This window comes from Grus americana, chromosome 19, assembly GCF_028858705.1.
Source record: "Grus americana isolate bGruAme1 chromosome 19, bGruAme1.mat, whole genome shotgun sequence".
Lineage (NCBI taxonomy): Eukaryota > Metazoa > Chordata > Aves > Gruiformes > Gruidae > Grus > Grus americana.
The window spans coordinates 782,999-805,167 of NC_072870.1; the positions used below are offsets into that span (position 1 = coordinate 782,999).

Below are 22,169 nucleotides of genomic sequence, written 5' to 3' on the forward strand. Positions count from 1 at the left end.
GTCCACGCGCACACCACGCTGTACACCCACGTACAGACACATGCTCCTGCTGACGCACCCACCGTATGCATCACCCAAGGGTACATGGACCTCCTCAGCACAACCCCTGCACCCAACCCCATCCCTGCCTGGGAAATCCTGTGTCTGAGCCCTACCAAGAATATTGAACATGCAAAGCGGACACGTGTGATGTTGTTGCAGCCAGGGGTCAACACACTCCTGGTGAAACTCATGGGAGCACGAGATGATCCGCAGTTCCTAGAGAGAGGTGGAGAAAAGAGGAGTGTGAGCAAGGCAAACCATGTCCCAAGACCTGGATGGGTCCTTCTTGATGGAAGAACCCTGCAGCAACAGCTGGAGACCCGTCTTCAGGGAATCTGAATCTGCAGACAAGTGACTCCAGCAGGGGCAGGGCTTTTTTGGCCAAGGGGTAGGCAGACCTCCATTGATGCCAGTCCTTTCCCAACCCTCAGGAGTTGCTGAAGGCAACGTCCCAAGGGTCTTCCACCCCTGCCAGGCTGCTCGGCTCCCACCACAGCTCCCACCTGACTGTGACCAGGAAACTCAGAGCCGTGGCTGACCAGCAGCCACTCCCGCAGCCTACCTGGCCCTCGCTGAACTCCTCCAGGCAAATGGCACAGACCGGGGCTGAGCTGCAGCTGCTGGCCGAGTCCCACCGCGATGCCTGCCGGCACCTTGCCTGGTACTTGCGCGTGGCCAGCTGCCCGATGGCCTGCATGGTCTGCTGCTGCAAGGAGTCCTGCCAGGGAGAAAGGAGGCTTTAAGGAGAGGCTCAGCCTTACATTGCCATACTTCTCATTGCCCTTCCATTTTCAAAATGGGATTATCAGGAATTTGGGGGCAATTCTGATTTCCAGAGGTGACTTTTTGTCTAACCTGACTTAGCCACAGTAGGCTTTGTCACCAGCAGGAGACATCTGGCACTGGACATTCAAAACTCAGCAGTGCTGAGCCCCAAAGGCTTGTCTTTCTATAGGGCAAATGGGATGTCAAATCTAGACATACATCTGCCTCTGGAAAGACAATTATTTAATTTGTTAGTTAGTTAAAAATACTAAATCTTCTACCAATGCAGACACTACTGTTAAAGCAAGACCTTGTGGGCCAGCTCTGCAGCTTTGGGTGCTGGGACAAGCTCTGAAAGGTGCTGGGACTGCAGGCTGCAGTGCTGGTGGGTGGCAGGAGGAGAGCAAGGCCACCGCATGAGGGATGCTGCCAGCCCACCTCAGGATGACTCCATGCATCCCTGAGATGCACCTGCCTTGTGGCCACATCTTCAGTTCACACAGAAACACATTTCCCCTCCCAAACTGTGTCCGTTCCTGCCCTTGATGCATTTCTGTTTGCTCAGACACATCTGCTCTGTGCAAGATCCCTACCTGACTCCTGTTCAGTTGGCACTTGGTGCGGACAACAAAAATCAAAATGATGACAACGACAGTGCTGACCACCGTGAGAAGAATCCACACGTCGTAGTCTGGCTGTTGGACAACACAGGAAAGAAATTACTCTTGTGTGGCAAGGATGGGAATTAGAGGCTAGGCAAGGGAATCTCAATCTCTTCCTGACCATCAGCCTTTGAATACGTGACCCTTGGCCAAACTCTACCTCCTTGCTCTTTACAGGTAAAAGAAAAATTCCAGCAGGAATGGAATTTCTGTCTTGCAGCATTTCAGCTCCCTAGAGGCCATGGTCTAAGGTAGCACAAGATGAGACAATCAAGGCTTGGTCTCACCTGAAGAGACAGGGAATCCCCTCACCTCACTCGTGACGTTTAAGCAAAAGAAACTAAATAAGCATGTCAACAGAAACTAAATAAGCATGTCAACAGAATGCTGCAGACAGGCAGCTCCTGCAAAGGGCTGTCATCTCCATCCCCAGGGAGGAAAGCTCAGCATCTTTGGGAAAGTCCTGCTCCATGGCACAGCAGCTTCGGAGGGAGGATATAGAAGGCAGTGGGAATGGTGTGTCTCACCCAAGCTGGTGGCTCCTTGACTTCTATCTTCACATGGGCCTCTCTGTTCTTGTTCACGACACCCATGAGAAGCTCAGCATCGTGGCCCCTGATTAGAACCACGGGCTGACTCAGACCTCTGGGCTTTCTCAGCTGTAAAGAAACACAGTGAGAGATGGTCCAAAACAGCATGAAACAAGGACTATCCCGGCACCCCAGGCACGTCTGGTTCCTCCCAATGCTTCTTGCACATACTTTAGAGACTGACTGCCCCCCAAAACTGCACTATCTTCTAGGATGAAATCAGATGGAAGCTCAGAATTTTGATAAGCTCACCACCAGATCCTCTATCTGTCCTCTTATCTAATACTGGATGCTTTTCATTATCTCTTGATTATTTCAATGGGGAACTTATTCCTTTCCAGAGATGACAGCAGTGTTGGTGGACGGGACCTCTGGAGGTCTCTAAACCAGCGTTAAGCTTGCAGCAGGAGTATCACCAACAGCATAGCAAGGTAGCTTTGGTTTGAAAACCCAAGAAATCATCTTTCCCCTAAGGTACACCAGGGCCGTCCATACCAGACGGGATGAGGTAAACCGTGACTTCCCAAGGGGAAGCATCCAGCTCCTGGCAGAAAAGCTCAAAACCAGACAATGTCCTTTAAGAGCAGCAAGATGCTGTTCACAAGCTGCTGGCCTGCTTGTGCTGCGTGGAGATCTAGATGTGCCATGCAGTGAGCAAAAGAGAACAGCACTGTCTGCGTGCATGGATGAGCTGGGTGGGAGCTAACAGTCAAAGCCAGCCTGCAGTATCCTGCTGGGGCCTCCCACTGCTGGTGACCAGTGAGTCCTGACCTGTGCACATTTTGGGATGGGACAGGGGCACTGCAGTTTAGCTGATAATATCAATGGGGTTTGTACCTGATCAGCAGCGCTTTCATCATCCGTAATGTCAAAAAGGATCGCACGGGCTCCACGCTCCCCCGCCAGCTTTGCCTGTCCAAAAGAACAGAAGCTTCAGTGGACATTTTATGTTGTACATCTGTATTAACATCCACCATTTGGATATGTATCTGCCTCCCTGCCTCTTCACAGGAGAAAGAAGCACCTGATGCTTAGATTGAGAAAATAATTTACACATTGTTTTCTGTACTTGTGTTGAGCTGTAGTGCCTGCTCTTGCTAGAGCTCTGTGGTTCATGGACAGATTCTCCTTATAGCTGTGGAGGCAAATTGGTGTGATTGCACACCCACAAACCTAAACACCAAGTGCCCCAGCTGTCTGTGCCATGTGCCCCTTTGCTGCAGAGCTGGCTTTGCTGGGGAGTGATCTGCAGCCCCATTCTCCCTGCTGACCACTACACAACCCTCCCGTCCCAGGACAGCAGAAACCTCTGCCAGTCCCTGCTTCTCACCATGGCTGCCCAGCCATGGGCTGTCTGTGGGCCTGACTCCCATACACATTGCTCTCCTTGGTCCCCGTCTCCCACATCCATCAAGGAGAAGCTCAGGCCATGCCTGGGCTGCAGGTCAGGTCTAGGATTAGGAGTAGGATGGCTTTTCACAGCTGCAGTCCGAGTCCACCATCTGTTGCAGTCCGAGGAGGACAGCTTTGAGACCCATCCAAACAAATAGACATGCCACCCTGGCGAGGTCAAAGCGCACTGCCTGGAGGATCTCGCGGGGTCACCCCCGTTCTCCCACCAACCCCTTCGAGCCCTCCAGGCAGGCAGAGGCAGCCTCTTGTGAAAGGGAGACGGGAACGTGAACAAAGTGCAGGGCTGGGCCGCTGTTACTCATGCGGAGCCCTTTGATCTGCGCGTCCCCGAGCGCCTGTGCAAACAGGGAGCTGCGGGAGCTGCTGCGGCAGTTTACCCACTGCATTACCAAACCCCAGCTCAGGGGCCAGAGGTCAGTGCCGCTGCTTCCCAGCTGCAATATGAAACGCAGGGCGCTGGCTGAGTGAAGGGAAGGGGCATTCCCGGCGCAGAGAGCAGCGGCGGAGCAGGTTCAGCTCCATCCCTCGCTTGCAGGTGCTGGTCACCTCCATGGAGCTTGTCAGGGAGGAGCTGGGTGACAGAGGTGGGTGCCTGGGTCTGGGGACAAGGACGAGGATGTGAATGGATGTGCAGATGGTTGGGCAGACCGTGGAGGTCAAGGAGGCAGGGCGGAAGGCTCTGAGTCGCTGACAGGATTTGACACTCTTGGGTTTGGTGTACCAGATGGGGAAGCTGGAAAAGTGGGCTCAGAGGCTCGGGGCAGGGATCAGAGACTGGGGTCCTGCCTGGGATCAAAGGAGCCTTCACGTTTGCCAGCACCAAAGAAGAAACAGGACTTTCAGGTAGTGACTGCCACTCGTTGGAGCCAGTCAAGCTTTGATGAACAATGAACAGCTCTACAAAGATTTTATCCTGCTAAAGACACTGAGGATGGGGAAATGAACAATTGAGACTGGACAAGTGACTCTTCCCAACATCTTCCCAACTCCTGTTGCAAAGGACACAACTTTTGTTCAAGCTATTCACAACCTGCTTCCCACAATCATTTTCTGAGTGCTTGCTGTCTTTGCGTCAGATCTCTTCAGCCACATGGCACAGCTGACCTCCCTCTTTGAGGACTGAAAGACTTTTGGTGCAAATACGTATTTACAGGATGATTTAGGAGGTTTCAGCAGTCTGTCAACCAGACTTGTAATCGATGGTCCACTCAGGGGAAAAAATACACCAAAAAAATTACAAGTGATGTAGCAGAAAGAAAAATAAATCACTTTGAATTGATTCCAGGGGTATTTTCCATGCCTTTCTCTCCCCTTGCAGACCAGACACCTTCCCTACTGGTTTTAGCTGCAGATGCTGAAGCAGAACTAGAATTTAAGAGAGGAGGAGCAGAAAAGCGCATCAGGTGAGGTGGAGTTATCCTCATGCTAGGCTGGATGGGGTTGTTTGTGTGCACCGCTTGGCTGGGTGACAGCTAAAGCAGAGGTTATGATAACACTTTGCACATGGCTGTCTTTATCATCATTGATATAGCACTGCAGTTCAACATGCAAAGCTCCACCGCAAGAAACACATGCCAGGGAAACAAGGCTCCCACTCCAGCAAGCACCAGCTGCATCCCACAGCAATATCCCAGCTCTTGAGGAGAAGCGTCGTCCAAGGCTTTTGAGTAAGATATCTGTACTATGCTGGAGGGAAGGAGCTTGGCAGAGGCTTCAGGGGGATGAAGAAGCAGACAGACAGCATAGAGAAGGACAGCAGTTGTGGGGGGATGGAAGCACCAGGGTACAAGGCAAAAGGAGGACCCTGGGATGTGGCTGGCTGAAGGAGCATCTGCCTGTATTTCATGGCCAAACTAGTCCTATTTGGGGAGAGAAGAGCTGTGAGCCTCCCCAGGTGAGGTCTTGGAGCAGGACTGCCTGCAATCAGGGTGGCAACTGATGTCATGCTCAGCTGTATCTCAAAATCCAGTGTTGGATTCAGCTCTGGGAAGAGAGCAATGATGACTTTAGTCATTGTGGCCAGTGACCTGTCGCTCTATCAAGTCATGAGCACAGCAATGAACTGAGGGGTTTATTTGCTTTGGGGGGGTTAATGGTCCTGGAGAAGGGATGAAGGCTAGTGAGGATGACCACAGTGCAGCAATGCAGCATGTCTTCTCCTCCCTGTGCAGACCTTAGCTGATTCCTGGACTCAGTAACACACTAGTACTTCCAGTACTGCGATCAGAGACTCACAGATTAAGGACAAAACCAGCAAACCAGTTTTTAAACCAGCGCCCAGCTGTGCTCCCCCAGGCACCTGCACATCCCTTGCTCTCACGTCTATCACAAGCTGCACTGGCTTCACTCCTTATCCCACCATCCTCGCGCATCATTTGCACCCACAGCTGGGATGAGGCCATTTTCCAGATACGGGGCAACCGATAGCAGGTTGATAATTCCAGCACACGAAGTGCTGGCTTGTGCTAACAGCTGGCATCAGCTCCAGAGCAGCAGCAAAGCAAACTTAGGCTTCCACCCTGGTCCAGAAAGGGGTGAGCATTGCCGCCTGTCTGCCCACACAGCTGGGGGAAAGCAGCCCTGAGGTGGCAAAGCCATCACAGCATCACATCCCTTTCCTTGCTTTTGTTGCCACAGCCTCTGAAAAAAAACCTGCTGTGCAGGAACAACTGCTTGGTACAAATTTTGCCTGCCACCTTCAGCTGAGCCACAGGGAGGACAGAAAAGGTCCCTGTCTCCAGCATGTCACCACCAGCAGAAAGCAGATAACGGGTGGCATCACCTGAATGCAATCCAGGTAAAGCCAAGAAAAGCTAAATGAGTTTTTTTCTGTGCTTGTGGAAAGGAACACAACATTTAGTAGAGAGACAATAAAAGGACGCAGTGAACCACTGAAGAAAAAGCTAATGTTAGCCTTATCCATGCAGCTTTATCAGAGACATAAAGATTTTAAGGCTTAAAATGACCCTCGTTCCTACCTGACTTCCTTATTACCGGAGAATTGTACCAATGACCTAGCTTTTGACACAGTAACTGCTGTTTCACTAAGGTACCTCTTTCACAGGAGACCTGATCCAAGTCCTCTGAGATCTCCCATCCCTTTCCACGGCAGATGGTGGCCCACACTGTTAACAAGTCACGTCCCACCACTAGTTCGTCTGGTTTGCGTTTATCTGAACTGCTCAGCGCTGATTCTTCATATGCCTCATCCAGTGAAGTATTACAGTATTATTTTTAAAGATAGGACCACAGAAGATGTTTTCTGTGTCCATGTTTTCGCACAGGACAGAGGATGTAGAGAAACACAAATCCCCCCAACAGGCCAGCAAGCAATGGGAGGCTGCAAAACAGGAGGGACATGAGGCTGCCAGGCAGGAAAGCGTACGGGATGCTGGGGTAAGGCCTGAGCATCCCAGAGCGGTCAGGTTAGGGAAAACTCCACACCTTTTACAAAGCCAGGCAGTCCAAAAAGGAGGGATGGATGTTGGGGACAGCATCTCTCCCAAAGGACCCCCTCTGCTGAGGACCCTGCTCTACCCATGTCCTTTTGTCCTTCCAACAGCTCTTTCCTACCCTGCTGCTTCCTCCCGCTCTCTTTCCTGCACCTGGTTTCACCTCCCCGGTTGGTGCCATTCAGGGTGGTTTTGCACATACCTTGTTCGCCAGCGACAGGCAAGGGTTGGGATCCCGATCCGGCTGTTCAAGCTTGACAATGGTGATGAATCCCGATTCGGTGTGTTCATCCTCGCTGGTGTTGCACAGGGACAGTGGGTGGGACTGCAGGACAAAAGCAAAGGGAGACTCAGATCTTGGGACTCAGTGCTGCAAAGGGTTGCTCAAGCCCACTGCAAACTCTGTGCCTTAAGGACCTGCCCAAAGGGTGTGGGACACCCCTGTGTTGGGCATCACCACCGCTGCTACATCCCGTGGCCCTGTCTGAGTGTCAGTGAGGCTTTGAACGCCACAAAAAGCAAATCACTCTCAAAGTTTTGGTCCACCAGGAAAATGCCCAAGAGAAAGGTGGAGTTTCTACCTTTCTGGTGTCTGCACTCAGGTCTGACTTTGTCCCAGTCACAGATATTCAAAGCCAGAGCAGCTCATGAGACCACAGCCCTTGATTTCTGGGATGGAGCATCCCGGCAGCGCAGATCCCAGTGCTGCAAGGACTGCCAACATCCTCCACAGCCCCAGGGTGCAGGACTCACTGCCTGCAGCCAGCTTGCTCCCTGCCAGCCGCTCTGGGCAATGTGAAGGGACCACAACAAAACCAAACTTCTGGTGCCCTCAAAGATTCAGCACTTCTTGTTTCTCAGCCACCAACTCAATAACTTTATGATAAATTTGGAGAGGACAAGCCAAAGGAAGGAGTGAAAAAACTGAAAGCAGGTAGAGAAGTACCAGGAATATGAAAGGAGAAGAAAAGATCCCAGTAACCACATCCCCAGTGAGTCCTGGAAAAATGTTAATCAGCTTGAGCCAAACTGCTGGCAGAGGGGAGCTGAGACGGGATGGGGTTGAGGCACTGGGTCTGGGTATGCACCTCTGTGGAGCATCTTACAGAAGGGGACAGAAGCTGTTGGGCTCACTCCTGCCAGCGGCACTCTGGCTTTTGGTGGTAAAGCCCAGTGGAAGTGAGCCTGTCCTGCTGGCAGCTGCACCTCATTCCTGTGCATTCACCGTCGTGATGACATCCACTGAGTGCTGCTCAGATCCCTGCCTCAAAAGCGTGTAACTGCTGCTGATTTTTCAGTCTAGCAGTGGAGGGACAATGGTCTTGTGCTAGACGGCGGGAGGTCGAAGGAAAGTGAAATTCGGCTCTTGGCTCCCTCTTGGCAGTCCCATCATCTTGCATGAGCCCTCTCAGTTCTTCCTAACAGAGCTGGCTGGCTTCCTCCTCTGTGACTGAGTTGTGGTGTATGAGGCACATAGGTTATGGTACAGAAAAGCCTGTAAATACTAAGGTTGTTGGACAGCTTTTGTTACTGCATCAGTGTTGTGGAAGTGTGGGAAACAAGCAAGAAAGCTCAACGTTATAAACCAGGATGACTAGGTCAGGCTTTGTGTCTGGTGTCCATCCAGAAGCATGCCTGGAAGGCTTGCCCACTGTGTTGGGTTTGCGTGGCAAGGTTTTGGTAGCGGGGGGACTACAGGGGTGGCTTCTGTGAGAAGCTGCTAGAAGCTTCCCCTGTGTCTGACAGAGCCAATGCCAACCGGCTCTAAGATGGGCCTGCCGCTGGCCAAGGCCGAGCCAATCAGCGCCTCTGTGATAACATATTTAAGAAGGAAAAAAAGAGTTAGAGAGAGCTTTTGCAGCCGGAGAGAGGAGTGAGAAGATGTAAGAAACTCTGCAGACACCAAGGTCAGTGCAGATGGAGGGGGAGGAGGAGCTCCAGGCACAGGAGCAGAGATCCCCCTGCAGCCCGTGGTGAAGGCCATGGTGAAGCAGGCTGTCCCCCTGCAGCCCATGGAGGAAGGATGAGGGGGTGTAGCGATTCCACCTGCAGCCCGTGGAGGACCCCACGCCGGAGCAGGTGGAGGCACCCGAAGGAGGCTGCGGCCCATGGGAAGCCCACGCTGGAGCAAGTTCCTGGCCGGACCGGTGGACCCGTGAAGAGGGGAGCCCATGCCAGGGCAGGTTTGCTGGCAGGACTTGTGACCCTGTGGGGGACCCATGCTGGAGCAGTTTGCTCCTGAAGGTCTGCACCCCATGAGAGGGACTCCATGCTGGAGCAGGGGAACGATGAGAGGAGTCCTCCCCCTGAGGATGAAGAGGCGGCAGAAACACCGTGAGATGAACTGACCGTAACCCCCATTCCCCGTCCCCCTGTGCCGCTGAGGGGGGGAAGGTTGAAGCCGGGAGTGAAGTTGAGCCTGGGAAGATGGGAGGGGTGGGGGGAAGTGTTTTAAGAGTTGATTTTATTTCTCATTCCTCTACTCTGTTTTGCCTAGTAATAAATTAGATGAATTCCCTCTCTAAGTTCAGTCTGTTTTGCTCGTGCCGATAATTAGTGAGTGATCTCTCCCTGTCCTTATCTCGACCTACAAGCATTTCGTTATGCCTTTTCTCCCCTGTTTTAAGGATGAGGGGAGTGAGAGAGTGGCTCTGGTGGGCACCTGGCCTCCAGCCAGGGTCAACCCACCACACCCACCCTGCAAGGTAATCCTGCAACAGCATCCCAGTGCTGTGAAAAAAAGGCTGTTGTTTTTGGCAGATTTAAAAATGGGGAGGAATTGTCAGAGCAACCCAGGGACAGCCCACGCTCTCCATCCACACTTGGCCATGCCCATGCTGCCCCTGGGGCTGTGGCAGCGTTGCTCCTATCCTCAGGCTGCTGCATACCCCACACAGACCCAGGGCACCCAGAGATGTGGGCTCACCCCTTGACGCAGGGCTGGCAGGAGCTGGGGAATGGAGCAAGCCGGAAACAGCCAGATGATGTTTCCTCCTCCCTGCCAGCTGCTTATTCCAGAAATCCAGCTGTGGGGGAGAAAGAGAACAGGGCTCATTTCACCTAACTTCAGACATGCCGATGTTGCCTTTTAATATCCAAGCGGGTTGCAGGAACAGGTCCTTCAAGGGAGCATGGCTCACCCAGGCTGTTTTTAATCATGTTCTTCAGGAAGAGATGCACTATGCCCATTTCTTGCTGCTGACAATAAAGGAGTGTAGGCGATTCGCTCAGATGCAGCCATTTGTATGGGAGCCTTCAAAATCCGAAGGAGACAAGCTGCACTTCTGCTCACTTGAAGATGCAAAATGTTCTTGTTGGCCCTCCTGGGCACAGGGACAGGAGAGCTCTGCCTGTTGGAGCCTCTGCAACCGGAGGCGTCAGGGTGGACAGAACTAAAATTTGCAGGGGCTGCGTGCTCCATGCTCGGAGCTGGTCCAGGTGCAGGTTGGAGCATCCTGCCCTGCATCTCCCCACCAGCTCAGAGCCCACCGTCCCCGGGACCAAGAGATGCCGGTCTTCACCCCAACAGCTCCAGCACAAAGCCCCCGGGGCTGCAGCAGGAGCTGCCACCGCTTGGTGGGGCTCTTGGCCGGATCCTGCCCCTCCCCGCCGAGCTGCAGGCTGAGCCCCGCCGGGGGCTGCCCCGGGGCCGCCGCCAAGGCCCCCCCGGAGCCCGGCTGGAGCCCGGGGGAGGCTCCTGCCGGAGCCCGCAGCTCCGTTATCCCCCATCCCCGACCACCCCCCGTGCTGGCTGCCCACCCTGACCCCGCAGGCATCGCGGTTTCCCCGGGAGGGTCATTTGCAGAGATTGCCCCCTGGATCGCATGGTTATAGCCATTAGAAAAACACAAGGCAGGCGGTCACGGGGGTGGTTTTGTGCAGCCCCTGCTGTGATACAGCCCGGCACCAATTCCGAATACACAAACACGCCGGTACTGCAAAGTCAGGAGGCACGACAAAATCATAGTGCTACATTTTGTAGCACTAAGACTTGGGCTACAGAACAAGAATAGGTCTTACAAAAGCCATGGCAGAGAGTTAAAATGGTGAGGATTTAAAACAAACCAACAAACCCACAACCACAGACATATGCAAATTGCCTAGATTTTGAGGTGGGTAACACCTGCAGTCACAGGGATATAAAGAAATCAAACCCCAGACTCTCACCTAACCTTCAGGAGCTCGGAGACAGAGGTGTGAGAGGTGGCACCACGAGTGTGAGCTAAGACATAACCTGCTACACTTCAGAATATTGCATGGAGTAGCTTGGCACTGATGAACTGCTGTGTGCCTTTGACTGACAGTCCCTCATCCATCTTTCTCTTGGAGTCTTCCTCTCTAATCCATGGTAATATTAGAATAAAAATGTTAAAATGCTATGTAATTTAGACTTCAGACTTGAAGATGCTAGAGAGAGTTCAATTGTACCATGCCAAGCATGATAAACTCTAGAAATTCAGGTTTCCAGGGAAGCAATCCAATCTGTTATGACTTGGGAATGCTCAGGGAAGGCTCCAAATAACCCCATGCTTCAGCCGAGCGACAGCACACGCTGCCCACACCAAGACCAACATGGCATTGAAGTGCCCATGATCCCGCTGACTTGACCAAGCAACGTTGTTACTTTCATCCTCTGTTTCCTTGACTGGGAGTTTTCCAGCTTTTGGTTAATATATTGTTTAAATAACTGCAGAAAAACACAAAACAGGAAATGCAAAGAGCGTGTCTCGTGATACTTCTAATAATCCAGAGATAACCCTCCTGACAGCGTTATCAAGCCTTCACTGGGTTGCTCCTGGAGCCCGGAGGAGCCCTAGCCGCCGGCACTGGGGAAGAAGTCACACCTCTCAGCACTGCCTGGAGCTGTGTCCAGCCCTGGGTGGGAATGGCTTGGGGTGCTGTGACGTTCCTGGGGCAGTGACTCTACGGGGAAGGGACAGTCCTGCATTGCTGAGCATGGAGCAGCCTCTGTGACGAGGATTGCTGGGCCTGATGGCAGCATTAACGGTAAACACTGGGAATAAGAGCAACAAACCAAGTTTCTGCAGCTCCAAATGAGCGTGGGGAGCATATATGCTGGCAGATGTTCTGGAGGAGGACTCAGTCAGTAAATCTGGAGGAAACATGCTGATGAATGAATGCACCAAAGCTTTCCCTTTAATTTTCTAATACGACTGGGCACTGTGGTCTTTTCCTCTTTCCCTCCCTGGCCAAGCAAGGCTCCTTTGCCTTGGGCATTCCTGCCGGGACACAACTGCACCCACAAAGGGCATGGAAGCAGCCGAGACAGCACTGGGGGAGCAACAGCCACACAGGATCCCTGCCGGCTGAGACCCGCCTCGTGTTGGCAGCTGCCCATGCAGCTGAGGCAGACTAGTGGCCCCCTCATTATTCTGCGATGAGTCCCTCATCAGACACTAATCACCTCTGGAGGCAGAGTCTCCAGATGCCTTCCTTGGCACTCTGCACAAGGTGACCAGGGGGCAGCTCGGGAGGATTCTTCTTCGTGCAAGGGACATACACGTCATCCACCCAAGCGACATGCTCCACTTGTCTCTGCTCCAGACCACCTCTTCCCTCTATTTCTACCATCTTCTTCTCCCATTTGGTGCTATACAGGCAACTCCTCAAGCAGCAGCAAAGCAGCAAGACCTGGCTCTTAACTGTCCACGTCCTGCAACCGCATTTCTTGGCACTTCCACTGCCCCTGACACTTGCATTATGAACAAGCAATCATAGCTGCACATCGTGCTCACAGGACAAGAGTAGACTCAAAAAATAATCTAAGGATGATGCGAAAAACCAAATATTATGAGATTCCTCAATGCAGAGGACCCCAAGAGGCGGCCCTGGCTGCAGAGTCAGGATCCCTCCCTCTCAAACCAGACCCGTGCATCCGTGCCTGCAGACAGGCTGATGGCAGGAGAAAAGGGTTTCTGCAGGCAGAGCATCCCCCACTCTGCTGGGCTGGGCACCTCTGTAGCACCGACTGCCACAACCACGAAGCCATTTCGTCTTACAGAAAGCCTCTCTCATTTAGTAGACAAAGGACAGGCAAAATCCAGTCACTGGAGACAGGAGGTATGTTCATATCCAAAATTAAAGAGGTCTCGTGCACACTGCCTAAATCCCACCACAGTCCTGAAGTAGCACTGCCCTGCGCCGGGGGCTCCTGGTCCGCAGAAACACCTCGATGGGTGTTAGGCTGGATCCTGCAGTGCTGCTCCAGCTGGGGCTTCCCTGTTCGCATCGATGCTCTGCCAGACCCTTCTCCAGGATGATCCCTGCCTGGCTCTGTGCTGCTGGGATCCCAGAGGTGGGGTTGGGATTAGCTGGATCCCTGACAGGGTTTGGACCTGGTGACTCAGCCCTGCCAACTCTGCCCAAACCCTGGCCCAGCACTGCTTGTAACACACCATCAGCCAGACCTGGCTTTGTCACTCCATCTCTCCCTGTCACCACATCCCTCCTGTCACTGCTTCAACAGGATGCAGAGCTCCTCCGCATCCCTACGGGCTTGTTACCACTTTTTTTTTTCCTGTTTCCTTACCCTATGGCATCTCCTTCTTTTCTACCTTTTCCATCCATACCACTTCTCCTAAAATACTTAATTTCTCTTTTCTAACTTACCCTTGCCATCTTTCCCACTTTATTCCCACTAGACCCTCTATCTTCTCACCAACCCGTCGCTCCTGTTGTGCCAGCACCACTCACAGCTTGTACCGAGCAGCCAGGAGAAACACGGGGGATGTGGAAAGGTCCCGGGGAAGGGCAGGAACAGAGAGGTGCTCAATTCTCACTCGGGGGCTTCATTTATAAAACAGTAGAAAAAAAAGATGACCCTGAGAGGTCATCTAGCCCACTTTGCTGCCCGAAGGCAGGATCAGCCAGACCTAAAACATTCCTCAGATACACTCGCTCAACCTGTTTTCGAGACCTCCAAAAAGGGAGATTCCTCACCCACTCCAGGGCTGCCTTCTCCTCAACACCAGAAAGTACTTTCTAACGCCTCATCTGAATCAGTCTTGCTGCAGTCTAAGCCTATTGGTTCTCACTGAATCAACTATGCCCACAGAAAAGAGATTATTCACTTTTTTATTTTTCCAAGAACCAATTAAACCTTTCTGTTCCCCTTTGTGTTCACAAGAGTCTTTAGGACCAAGGGCTGAAAAAGGACTCAGAGAAGCAAAGTCCCTGACAGCCTCAGTTTTGTCTGTAAGGGAACTCAGAGTACTTCACACCCTTCCTTCCTGGGGGATGAGTCAAAAGGATTGATTTGATTTGAAGTGGCAGTAAAAATTTTATAACCAACCGGTAAGGTTGGCATGGAAAAGAGAGGAAGAGAACAGGACAAGAGAGCGTTCACCAAAAGGCTCTAGAAAAATCATGGACTAAACTGGTGAACTGTAAACACCAACATATACTCATCACTAAATTGATCACAATACCAGAAAAATTGCAGGTAGCAAATACCAAGCTGAATTTGAAGAAGTCGTGAGCGATGCAGGGAATGGCAGATCAATAATCCTGCCAAAAAAACTGGTAAAAAACCAGCATCATGAAAAGAAGGGAAGAACTAAGAGCACTTTGGAAAAGGAAGGTAATGCTTCACAGACCCATAGGGTTCCTCGAAGCAGTCAGCAAGTGTGGGAATCAAGGTAGTTCCGTTAATGCTGTACACTGGTATCTCCACTTCTCTTCTCCTACAAGGTCAAGGCTATGGAAGATGACAGAATATCATGCAGTACTACCCAGAACTAAGACAGGAAAAAAGCAGATCAGCCTTTACAATGGAGTGAACTTCCCAGGACAGTTCCAGAAGTAAACTGTGTTGTCCAAATATTCACAAAGGACTTGGAAAATGAGAGGAATGGTGAGGTGGCCGAGTTTTTCAGTAATACATAAATAATCAAGTTGGTAACTATTAAAACTGGATGCAAAGAGATCTTGTGATACTGAGTGACAAATTGATAAAAGATGTTAAAAAATGCAAATATAAAATAATACACCTAGCTATTTTACACAGGGATGAGCCCTAGGTTAGCTGTTAATGAACAGGAAAGATCTTGAAGGCATCGCGGGGAGTTTTATGGAAACCATTGTTGAATCACCCAAAGCAGTCGAAAGGCAACTAGACTGTTAGGCATTACTGTAAAAAATAAATGAAAAAAAGAAAAATCTACTAGATAAAGCTGCAGTGTGTCAACATCTTGAATATTACAAGAAGTCCTGCACACTCCATCTTAAACAGAGGGCACTATTTCTGTACAAGAAGAGATTAAGTGAACAAGAATTCTTCAGCTTAGTACAGATGGGATATGTTAGAGCTACATAAAACCATTAATAATATGGAGAATTCATGGAACAAGAGACCATGCAAAGCTGTTAAATGCAAAGATGCAGACGCTGGCCCCGGCTCAGGCTGTCTCTGAGCACAGGCTGCTGGCAGCCGGGGAGCTGCAGGGGAGCCTTGCTTGGTATTTGCTGTTCCCTGCACATTTTGGGGCTGCACAGGGAACTGCAGACATGGGAGTTCTGTCCCAGCTCTGGTGCAGCACCACGGGCTGCATGCTCACCTCCCTGCTGGAAGACTTTTGCCACAAATATTTGGGCTAGAAATCAAATATTAGAATAAGGCTGAGATTCGTGGTCAGTACTAGAGAGCCAGGAGAGCTTCTTCCACTCCACGGGCTCCGGCAGAACATGAGCAGAACCAGCTGCAGCCTCACTATGGGGGACAGTTGTGTGACTTCTGACTGTGACCCAGCACCAGTTATCTTGCCCTCCCTCTCGCAGCCATGCCAGCAGCTTGAATCCCACGCAAGACTTTGAGGGAACACTCAAGCGTGCAAGGCCAGGAGAAGCGTGCAGTGATTTTGTTGAGGACAGCAAGCCCTCCCACTGCTGCAGCTCATGCCAGGACCATTTTGCATGCGCCATTGGTGTCATAGTCTGCAGTGGATGGAAATGCCTTGTTGGAAAAGCAACAAAACAGAAAGGAGCCTGGCAGCAGTGAGGAGATAACAAAGGAGATTAAGGCACAGCAAACCACGGCCTTTTGAGGGTACACAGCATCTCAGGCATCGCCGTGTCATGTCTGCTTGCCGTTCAGAGATGCTCACTCCCCACTGACCTGCTGGTTCACCCTGTTGTGCTGCGTCACTGTCACAGAGCATGAGCTCGTGAGGGCAGAATACGGACATTTCTATATTTGTGGATATCAATGTCTGGTTCAATACACCCTCTTCCCTGCTGGAAGTCTGTCAGTAAGGCTCTGAGCTAAATCAATTTTATTCCTTCATAGGTTTACATTACTTCATAGGCTTCAAAAGCACAAGTGGAAGTGCTCTACTAGCCTCCTCCCTGTCTTTGCTGCTAACACTGACCTTGCTGTGGGAATTATTGGGCAAGATCCTCTGCTGGGGTCTATCAGGAGACAGAGACAGGCAACCTGCAATAGGATTGCCGCAGGAAGGAGCAGGGCAGATGTACCAGCTCTAAAAGCCAGATGTGCATCTCCCAGAAGTGTCAGAGCACAGACACTGTCACAGCTGCTGGCACCAGGGAAACCTCCAGGGACCCCTGCACGGCCAGGGTGGAACAGGGCATGTGCACTTTCCCGGTCTTCTCAGTTACATGCTGAGTCACAGAAGCACTGATGGCCCTTAGCAGGCTCAGTCTGCGATGCAGGGCAGTGCTGTGCTCCCGTGGCACAGGGCAAGCCTGAGGAATCCTCCTGCCAGCTATGCTGAGACACCTCAGTCATCAGATCCCCCTCCCCTGGTCTCCCCCAGCGCTTACGCTGCATGAACATCTTTATTCCTGTCTAAGAGAGGCTCTTCCCAGTTTATCTTAGCCCTTCAGCTCTGTCAGCTCAACAGAAGCCCCCCTTACACCAAGATCACTCCACTATGTAGCTGTCACTCTACTCACAGACATAGCAGCAGGAATGAGCAGACACTACCAAAGGTACAGGAGATGCTGCCAGGAGGCTGGCATGCAGCTACAGCGGAGCTGAAAAGTGCTGTGGGATGCTGCTGGAAGGACAAAGGAGAATGAGGAGGGATAAGGCAGGGATATGAAGTGGATATTAACCATGAAGAAGATGGAGGTGGCTGGTTGGAAAAGGAAAAGAAGGGCAGAGTATTTCGAGGGACCTGAGGAAAAATTGCAGCTTCCATGACTCCTGGGCATGAAGCTTAGCCATCAGGACATGGGACTTTTTAATTTACCTGCATAAAGTTTCAAGAGCTGTTATAACAGCAAACACACCTTTCCCACATGTGAGTCACAAACACGTTCACTGATAACAAACACATTATTCTTAGAGAGACTCAGGTCCTACCTCAGCGTGCGTGTAACACAGACAACCATCCAAGTCCCCTGAAGGAGTGGCAAGAGGTGGGAGAGGAGGCAGAGGATCTACCAGCTGCCAATGCAGAACTCCTGTGCCTGTTCCCTTATACGATTTCAGGAGCTTCACTATCTTTGGCCCATCTCAAAGGTCAGCAGTGCCCGAGGGTTCGATAGAACAAATCAGTCCCTAATCAATAACTGCATCTCCTTCTCCTTTTCATTACAAAGCTGGTGAGCAACAAAGAGAAGTGCTGAACCCCAAGAGGGATGTTTATTTGATTACCACATGTGAAGGATTAGATGGTTTAGGTGAGTCACTAAGTCTGGATCTTTTCCGTCTAATTGCACAAGCATGGCCATGGTGTTGGAGAAAACTCTTGCTACACACCTCACTGTCCTACTGACAGCTCTGCTGAAGTTTGCTCTCCTATGGACAGAGAGGTCCAACACAGGGGAAGCAAGTGTCACATCTTCTAGCACATCCACCGTGATGATAGTATGGGCCAACAAGGGAATTTTTGGGAAAGTTTCATCGTGATGTCTGGTTAAACTCTCTCTCTGGTCCATACATCCATTTTGGAATATCAAAGGCAAAGGCAGGTTCTCTGGTCAGCCCTGACTCATACCACTGAATGAAAGTAAAGGCAAGCTGGCCCAAGTCACAGAACAGCTCACGCTCCTGCTGCCTCCAAGCACACTGCAAGCAGTCTGGATTCAAAACCCAATGAACAGCATCCAACCCGTGTTGACCTTATATATACCTTAGAGGGTATATATACCACTGTGGGGGGACAACACCACTGGCAATCTCCGTACCTCAAGACCCTCTTACACAATGACCTTCTGCACTGTGCTGAGAGTGGCTTGGAGGTTAAAACTATTCCATAAAACTCACACAAGTCTTGTCCCTCAGTAACAGCTCAAAGCACTGGCAAAACCCAAGCTGTGCAGACAGCACAGCAGCCCGGTGGCATCCTTCCTACCACTCAAAGCACAAAGCTGTATTGTCACTTGGGATCAACTTAGGGGTGGCACAGACCTATGATGTCTTCCACAACTGATGTGTCAAGCACCTGTATAGGAGACAGCTCTGACCCTAAAAGCAACTCTGCAGTGATGGGCCAGATACAAAGACTCACCCAAATCCAGATCACTTTACCACAGAAACTGGAGCATTGTTTCCTCAAACAGCAAGTTTCTACAGTGGGTTTCAAAATTAAAGCCTTGAAAGTGGATGCCAGAAAGAGCATTATTGCTCTTCTATAAAAGTGATAACAGATCTAGAAGAGCAAAAACCAACAAGGAAATTCTCCTTGGGGCAGATTATATCCTAATTTCTTCTGAAGCATCACACATCTCCAGGAGAGCTGAATGGCTCCTGGAAGGAGACCATAGGGCTCTCCCGAGGTCGACGTGGACTGGAGAATCCACTAGAACCCTTCTGAAGATGAAGCTCAGCAGCAGTGTTGCAGGGCCCTGACGTGGACCTGAACCACCATTGTGGCCATTTCTGGAGAAACCAGCAATGGTCCAGGGAAGCTTTATCTGGTCACAAGTGAAAGATGGCATTTGTCACGATTGCACATGAACCTGTGCTCACCAGGAAAAAGCTGCAGGCAGGAGATGGGCCTGGGGTGGAGGAGTCACCCCTGCTGAGCCTTCCTGGCCTGCGCTGCGCCCCGAGGGGAACATTGCCTGGTCCCCTCCCCCTTGAATATCCCTGGGCTCCACCACCTCGGCCAGGTGCAGAACAAAAGGAAACTAATGATTTAGTTATTGCTTCAGCGCCAAAGGTTTGAAGGTCAGCCATTCAGCGCGGCGCTCATTGTATGACCAAGCGCTGCCTGCACGGCCTGCCCTGCCTGCAGACCTGCAGCTACAGTCGGCTCAGCAGGGGCCGGTACTGTACGGCTGGCTTCTGAGCGGGGAGATGAAAGGCTTTTTTCTAATGTAATAACTGACGGCCTCTTCAGTGCCGTTTGAACTGTTTACAGACCGAGTTAACGATTACAGGCAATGTGTACCTTGGCTGCTGCCCAAAATTCTTACCCGCCCGTCAGATATTATCAAAGAGCCCTTCACTGCTGGCCTGGAGTCCTTCCAAAGCACAGCGCCGAAATGCCGGCGTAGAGGAGGGGCCTTCGGCACTCGATCATGAAGCCCAAGCTAGGAAGTCACAGATCTGCTCTGGCGAGGTGTCCTGGGGACCGTCCGCCAAGTCACATAGAGACACAGGAACAGCCGAGAGGTTCCTAAAGCCCCACGGGTCCATGCGGGGTGGGCTCTTCCCTGCAGGACATCACTTGGGGCTTTGCCTCTGCTGGCTTCCAGACGTTATTAGAGGACACCACAGAGCCCACGAGCTCCAGCCATACAGGTTTCCTTCCCTGCACGAGGTCACTGCTGTCCATACGTCGTTCTTTACACGTAGCCTGGGTGGTTGTGTTAGTGCTGGTGGTTACACAGCTTAAAGCTGCTCCTGCCAAAAGCGTTTTCAACACTCTCATGCCTAAGAGTGTGGACAAGAACAAACCAGGTGGTGGGAGATTAGATAAAATCACTTCCATTGTTATTTGTAGCTGGAAAAATGCAGGTGTAGGTATAAGGTCTGGCTAGATTTGTGTTAGAAAACAAGCCCCGGCTCTCTGGGGCAAACTGCACCAAGTCTGGAAATCCCGTTGAAAAGAAGGGATGAAATCAAGAACTGGCAAGCTGCTCTAATTACAGCTGAGTAACACAGAGCCACATTCAAGCAGCACTGAGGCTACAGAGCAAACTGCTTCCGAGGCAGGAAATACCGTAGCTGCAGAGGATGGCCCCATCCTACTGACAGTCCTGCACCCACGGAAACCTGGGGAGGTTCAGCGAGAGCAGAAGCTAATCTCTGCACTGTGCATTGCTCCTGGAAGTTTCTGTCAAAGGCAGCATCCTAAATACAACTAGAAGAAAAAAACAGTATCTCCATTTCAGACAGAAACATGCCTCATGGACCATCAGTCCCCCTTACCGCCGAACTTTAGGCTTTAAAATGCTCTTTAATACAGTTCAGTAGACCATCTGCAGACTGAGCTACCATGGCTTCAAGGTATCCACAGACCATTGTTAAATAAAACTCTGCTTCAGTCCAGGCTGGGGTTTAAAGCTCCCAGCTACACCAGCGGCATCAACTGATGCATCCCATGCCTACAAGGAGGCTGCAGCAGTACTGGTATGTCATCCTCCAAAAGCTCTTTGTAGAAAAAGACAGATAATAAAAGCATGGAAATTTATGCTAAAATTTTGCTCCTCTGTTCCCAAAACAAGAGATTTTGTCCTGCACAAAAACTGCAAAATGCCTCCTTCACAGGCTGACAAGAGATGAAGTGTCCAAGGGATGCTTTCCAGAGAAGGGCTGATGCTTTCACATGGTGCCAATTGTGTGCTTGAAATATGATGTATGTCAGCAGGTCCCAGGCACAAGGGTGAAGATTGAATAGCTAAAGGAATAAATTACTTGCTTTTTAATCACATAACATGCTGGCTGCCCACTGTTTTATTGCTCAGATGTAGGGTTTTTTAATAGGTATGAGAGTGGTTGGTGAAGGACAGAGGTATCTCTCTTGCTGGATGTTGTAGTATTGCCAGGAGACAGAAATGTAGATGCAAATATATTTGCTGTGATTTGATTCAATAAAACTTGCTAGTACAGTGCAGTACACTACAAAAAATGATTCCTCCTACGCTTACTTGCTAAGACATGAGTTCAGGCCCTCTGGGATCCACACTTCCCTGGCTGCTATCGATGACATCACTGACATCTAAGGAGCTGCAGGAATGCCGAGAATGCAGCTCCAGGCTCCTGGGGATGCTGAACTCATCAGCTGCTACAGGAGGCACAAAAGATGGGGTGTCTGGGTCCCAGTCCTGGTTCATTTACCGCCTTCCCCTTCCAATGTACAGGCACATCCTCTTTTTAAGGCCACACAACCCACAATCACACAATCATAGAATCCTAGAATGGTTTGGGTTGGAAGGGACCTCCCAGCCCATCCAGTCCCACCCCCCTGCCATGGGCAGGGACACCCTCCACTAGCCCAGGGTGCCCAAAGCCCCATCCAGCCTGGCCTTGAACACTGCCAGGGAGCCAGGGGCAGCCACAGCTTCTCTGGGCAACCTGTGCCAGGGCCTCAGCACCCTCACAGGGAAGAATTTCTTCCTAACATCTCATCTAAATCTACCCTCTTTTAGCTTAAACCCATTACCCCTTGTCCTGCCACTACACTCCTTGATGAACAGTCCCTCTCCAGCTTTCCTGTAGCCCCTGCAGGGACTGGAAGGGGCTCTAAGGTCTCCCCAGAGCCTTCTCTTTGGGCTGAACAACCCCAACTCTCCCAGCCTGTCTCCATAGCAGAGGTGCTCCAGCCCTCGGATCAACTTTGTGGCCTCCTCTGGACTCGCTCCAACAGCTCCATGTCCTTCTTGTCCTGGGGATCCCCGAGCTGGACGCAGTACTGCAGGGGGGTGTCACCAGAGCAGAGCAGAGGGGCAGAATCCCCTCCCTCGACCTGCTGGTCATGCTGCTGGGGATGCAGCCCAGGACATGGTTGGCTTTCTGGGCTGCAAGTGCACATTGCCGGCTCATGTTGAGCTTCTCATCAATCAACACCCCCAAGTCCTTCTCCTCAGGGCTGCTCTCCATCCATTCTCTGCCCAGCCTGCAGCTGTGCTTGGGATTGCCCTGAGCCCCCACGGGCAGGACCTTGCACTTGGCCTTGTTGAACTTCATGTGGTTCAAGGTTGCATCAGTATGAACAGCAAAGTTGGAATTGTTTGAAAATTTATTTCACCAGTGTCTTCAGATGCTGAGCAGAAACAATAATTTCATCACAGGTACACAGGGTCTGACCCAA

General features: G+C 51.2%; 1 protein-coding gene across 1 annotated transcript in view; it reads right to left on the reverse strand.

The window, feature by feature from the left end:
* The window catches only part of RNF43 (ring finger protein 43), a 62,293-nt gene that overhangs the window by 11,219 nt on the left and 28,905 nt on the right, over positions 1-22,169 (reverse strand). Inside the window, exons 2-7 of the mRNA XM_054847870.1 lie at positions 7,127-7,249; positions 2,897-2,971; positions 1,997-2,128; positions 1,401-1,502; positions 605-760; positions 156-258 (exon numbers count right to left, since the gene is read on the reverse strand). Of these exons, the coding sequence (XP_054703845.1) occupies positions 156-258; positions 605-760; positions 1,401-1,502; positions 1,997-2,128; positions 2,897-2,971; positions 7,127-7,249 (691 nt within the window). The remainder of the gene's footprint in view (positions 1-155; positions 259-604; positions 761-1,400; positions 1,503-1,996; positions 2,129-2,896; positions 2,972-7,126; positions 7,250-22,169) is intronic.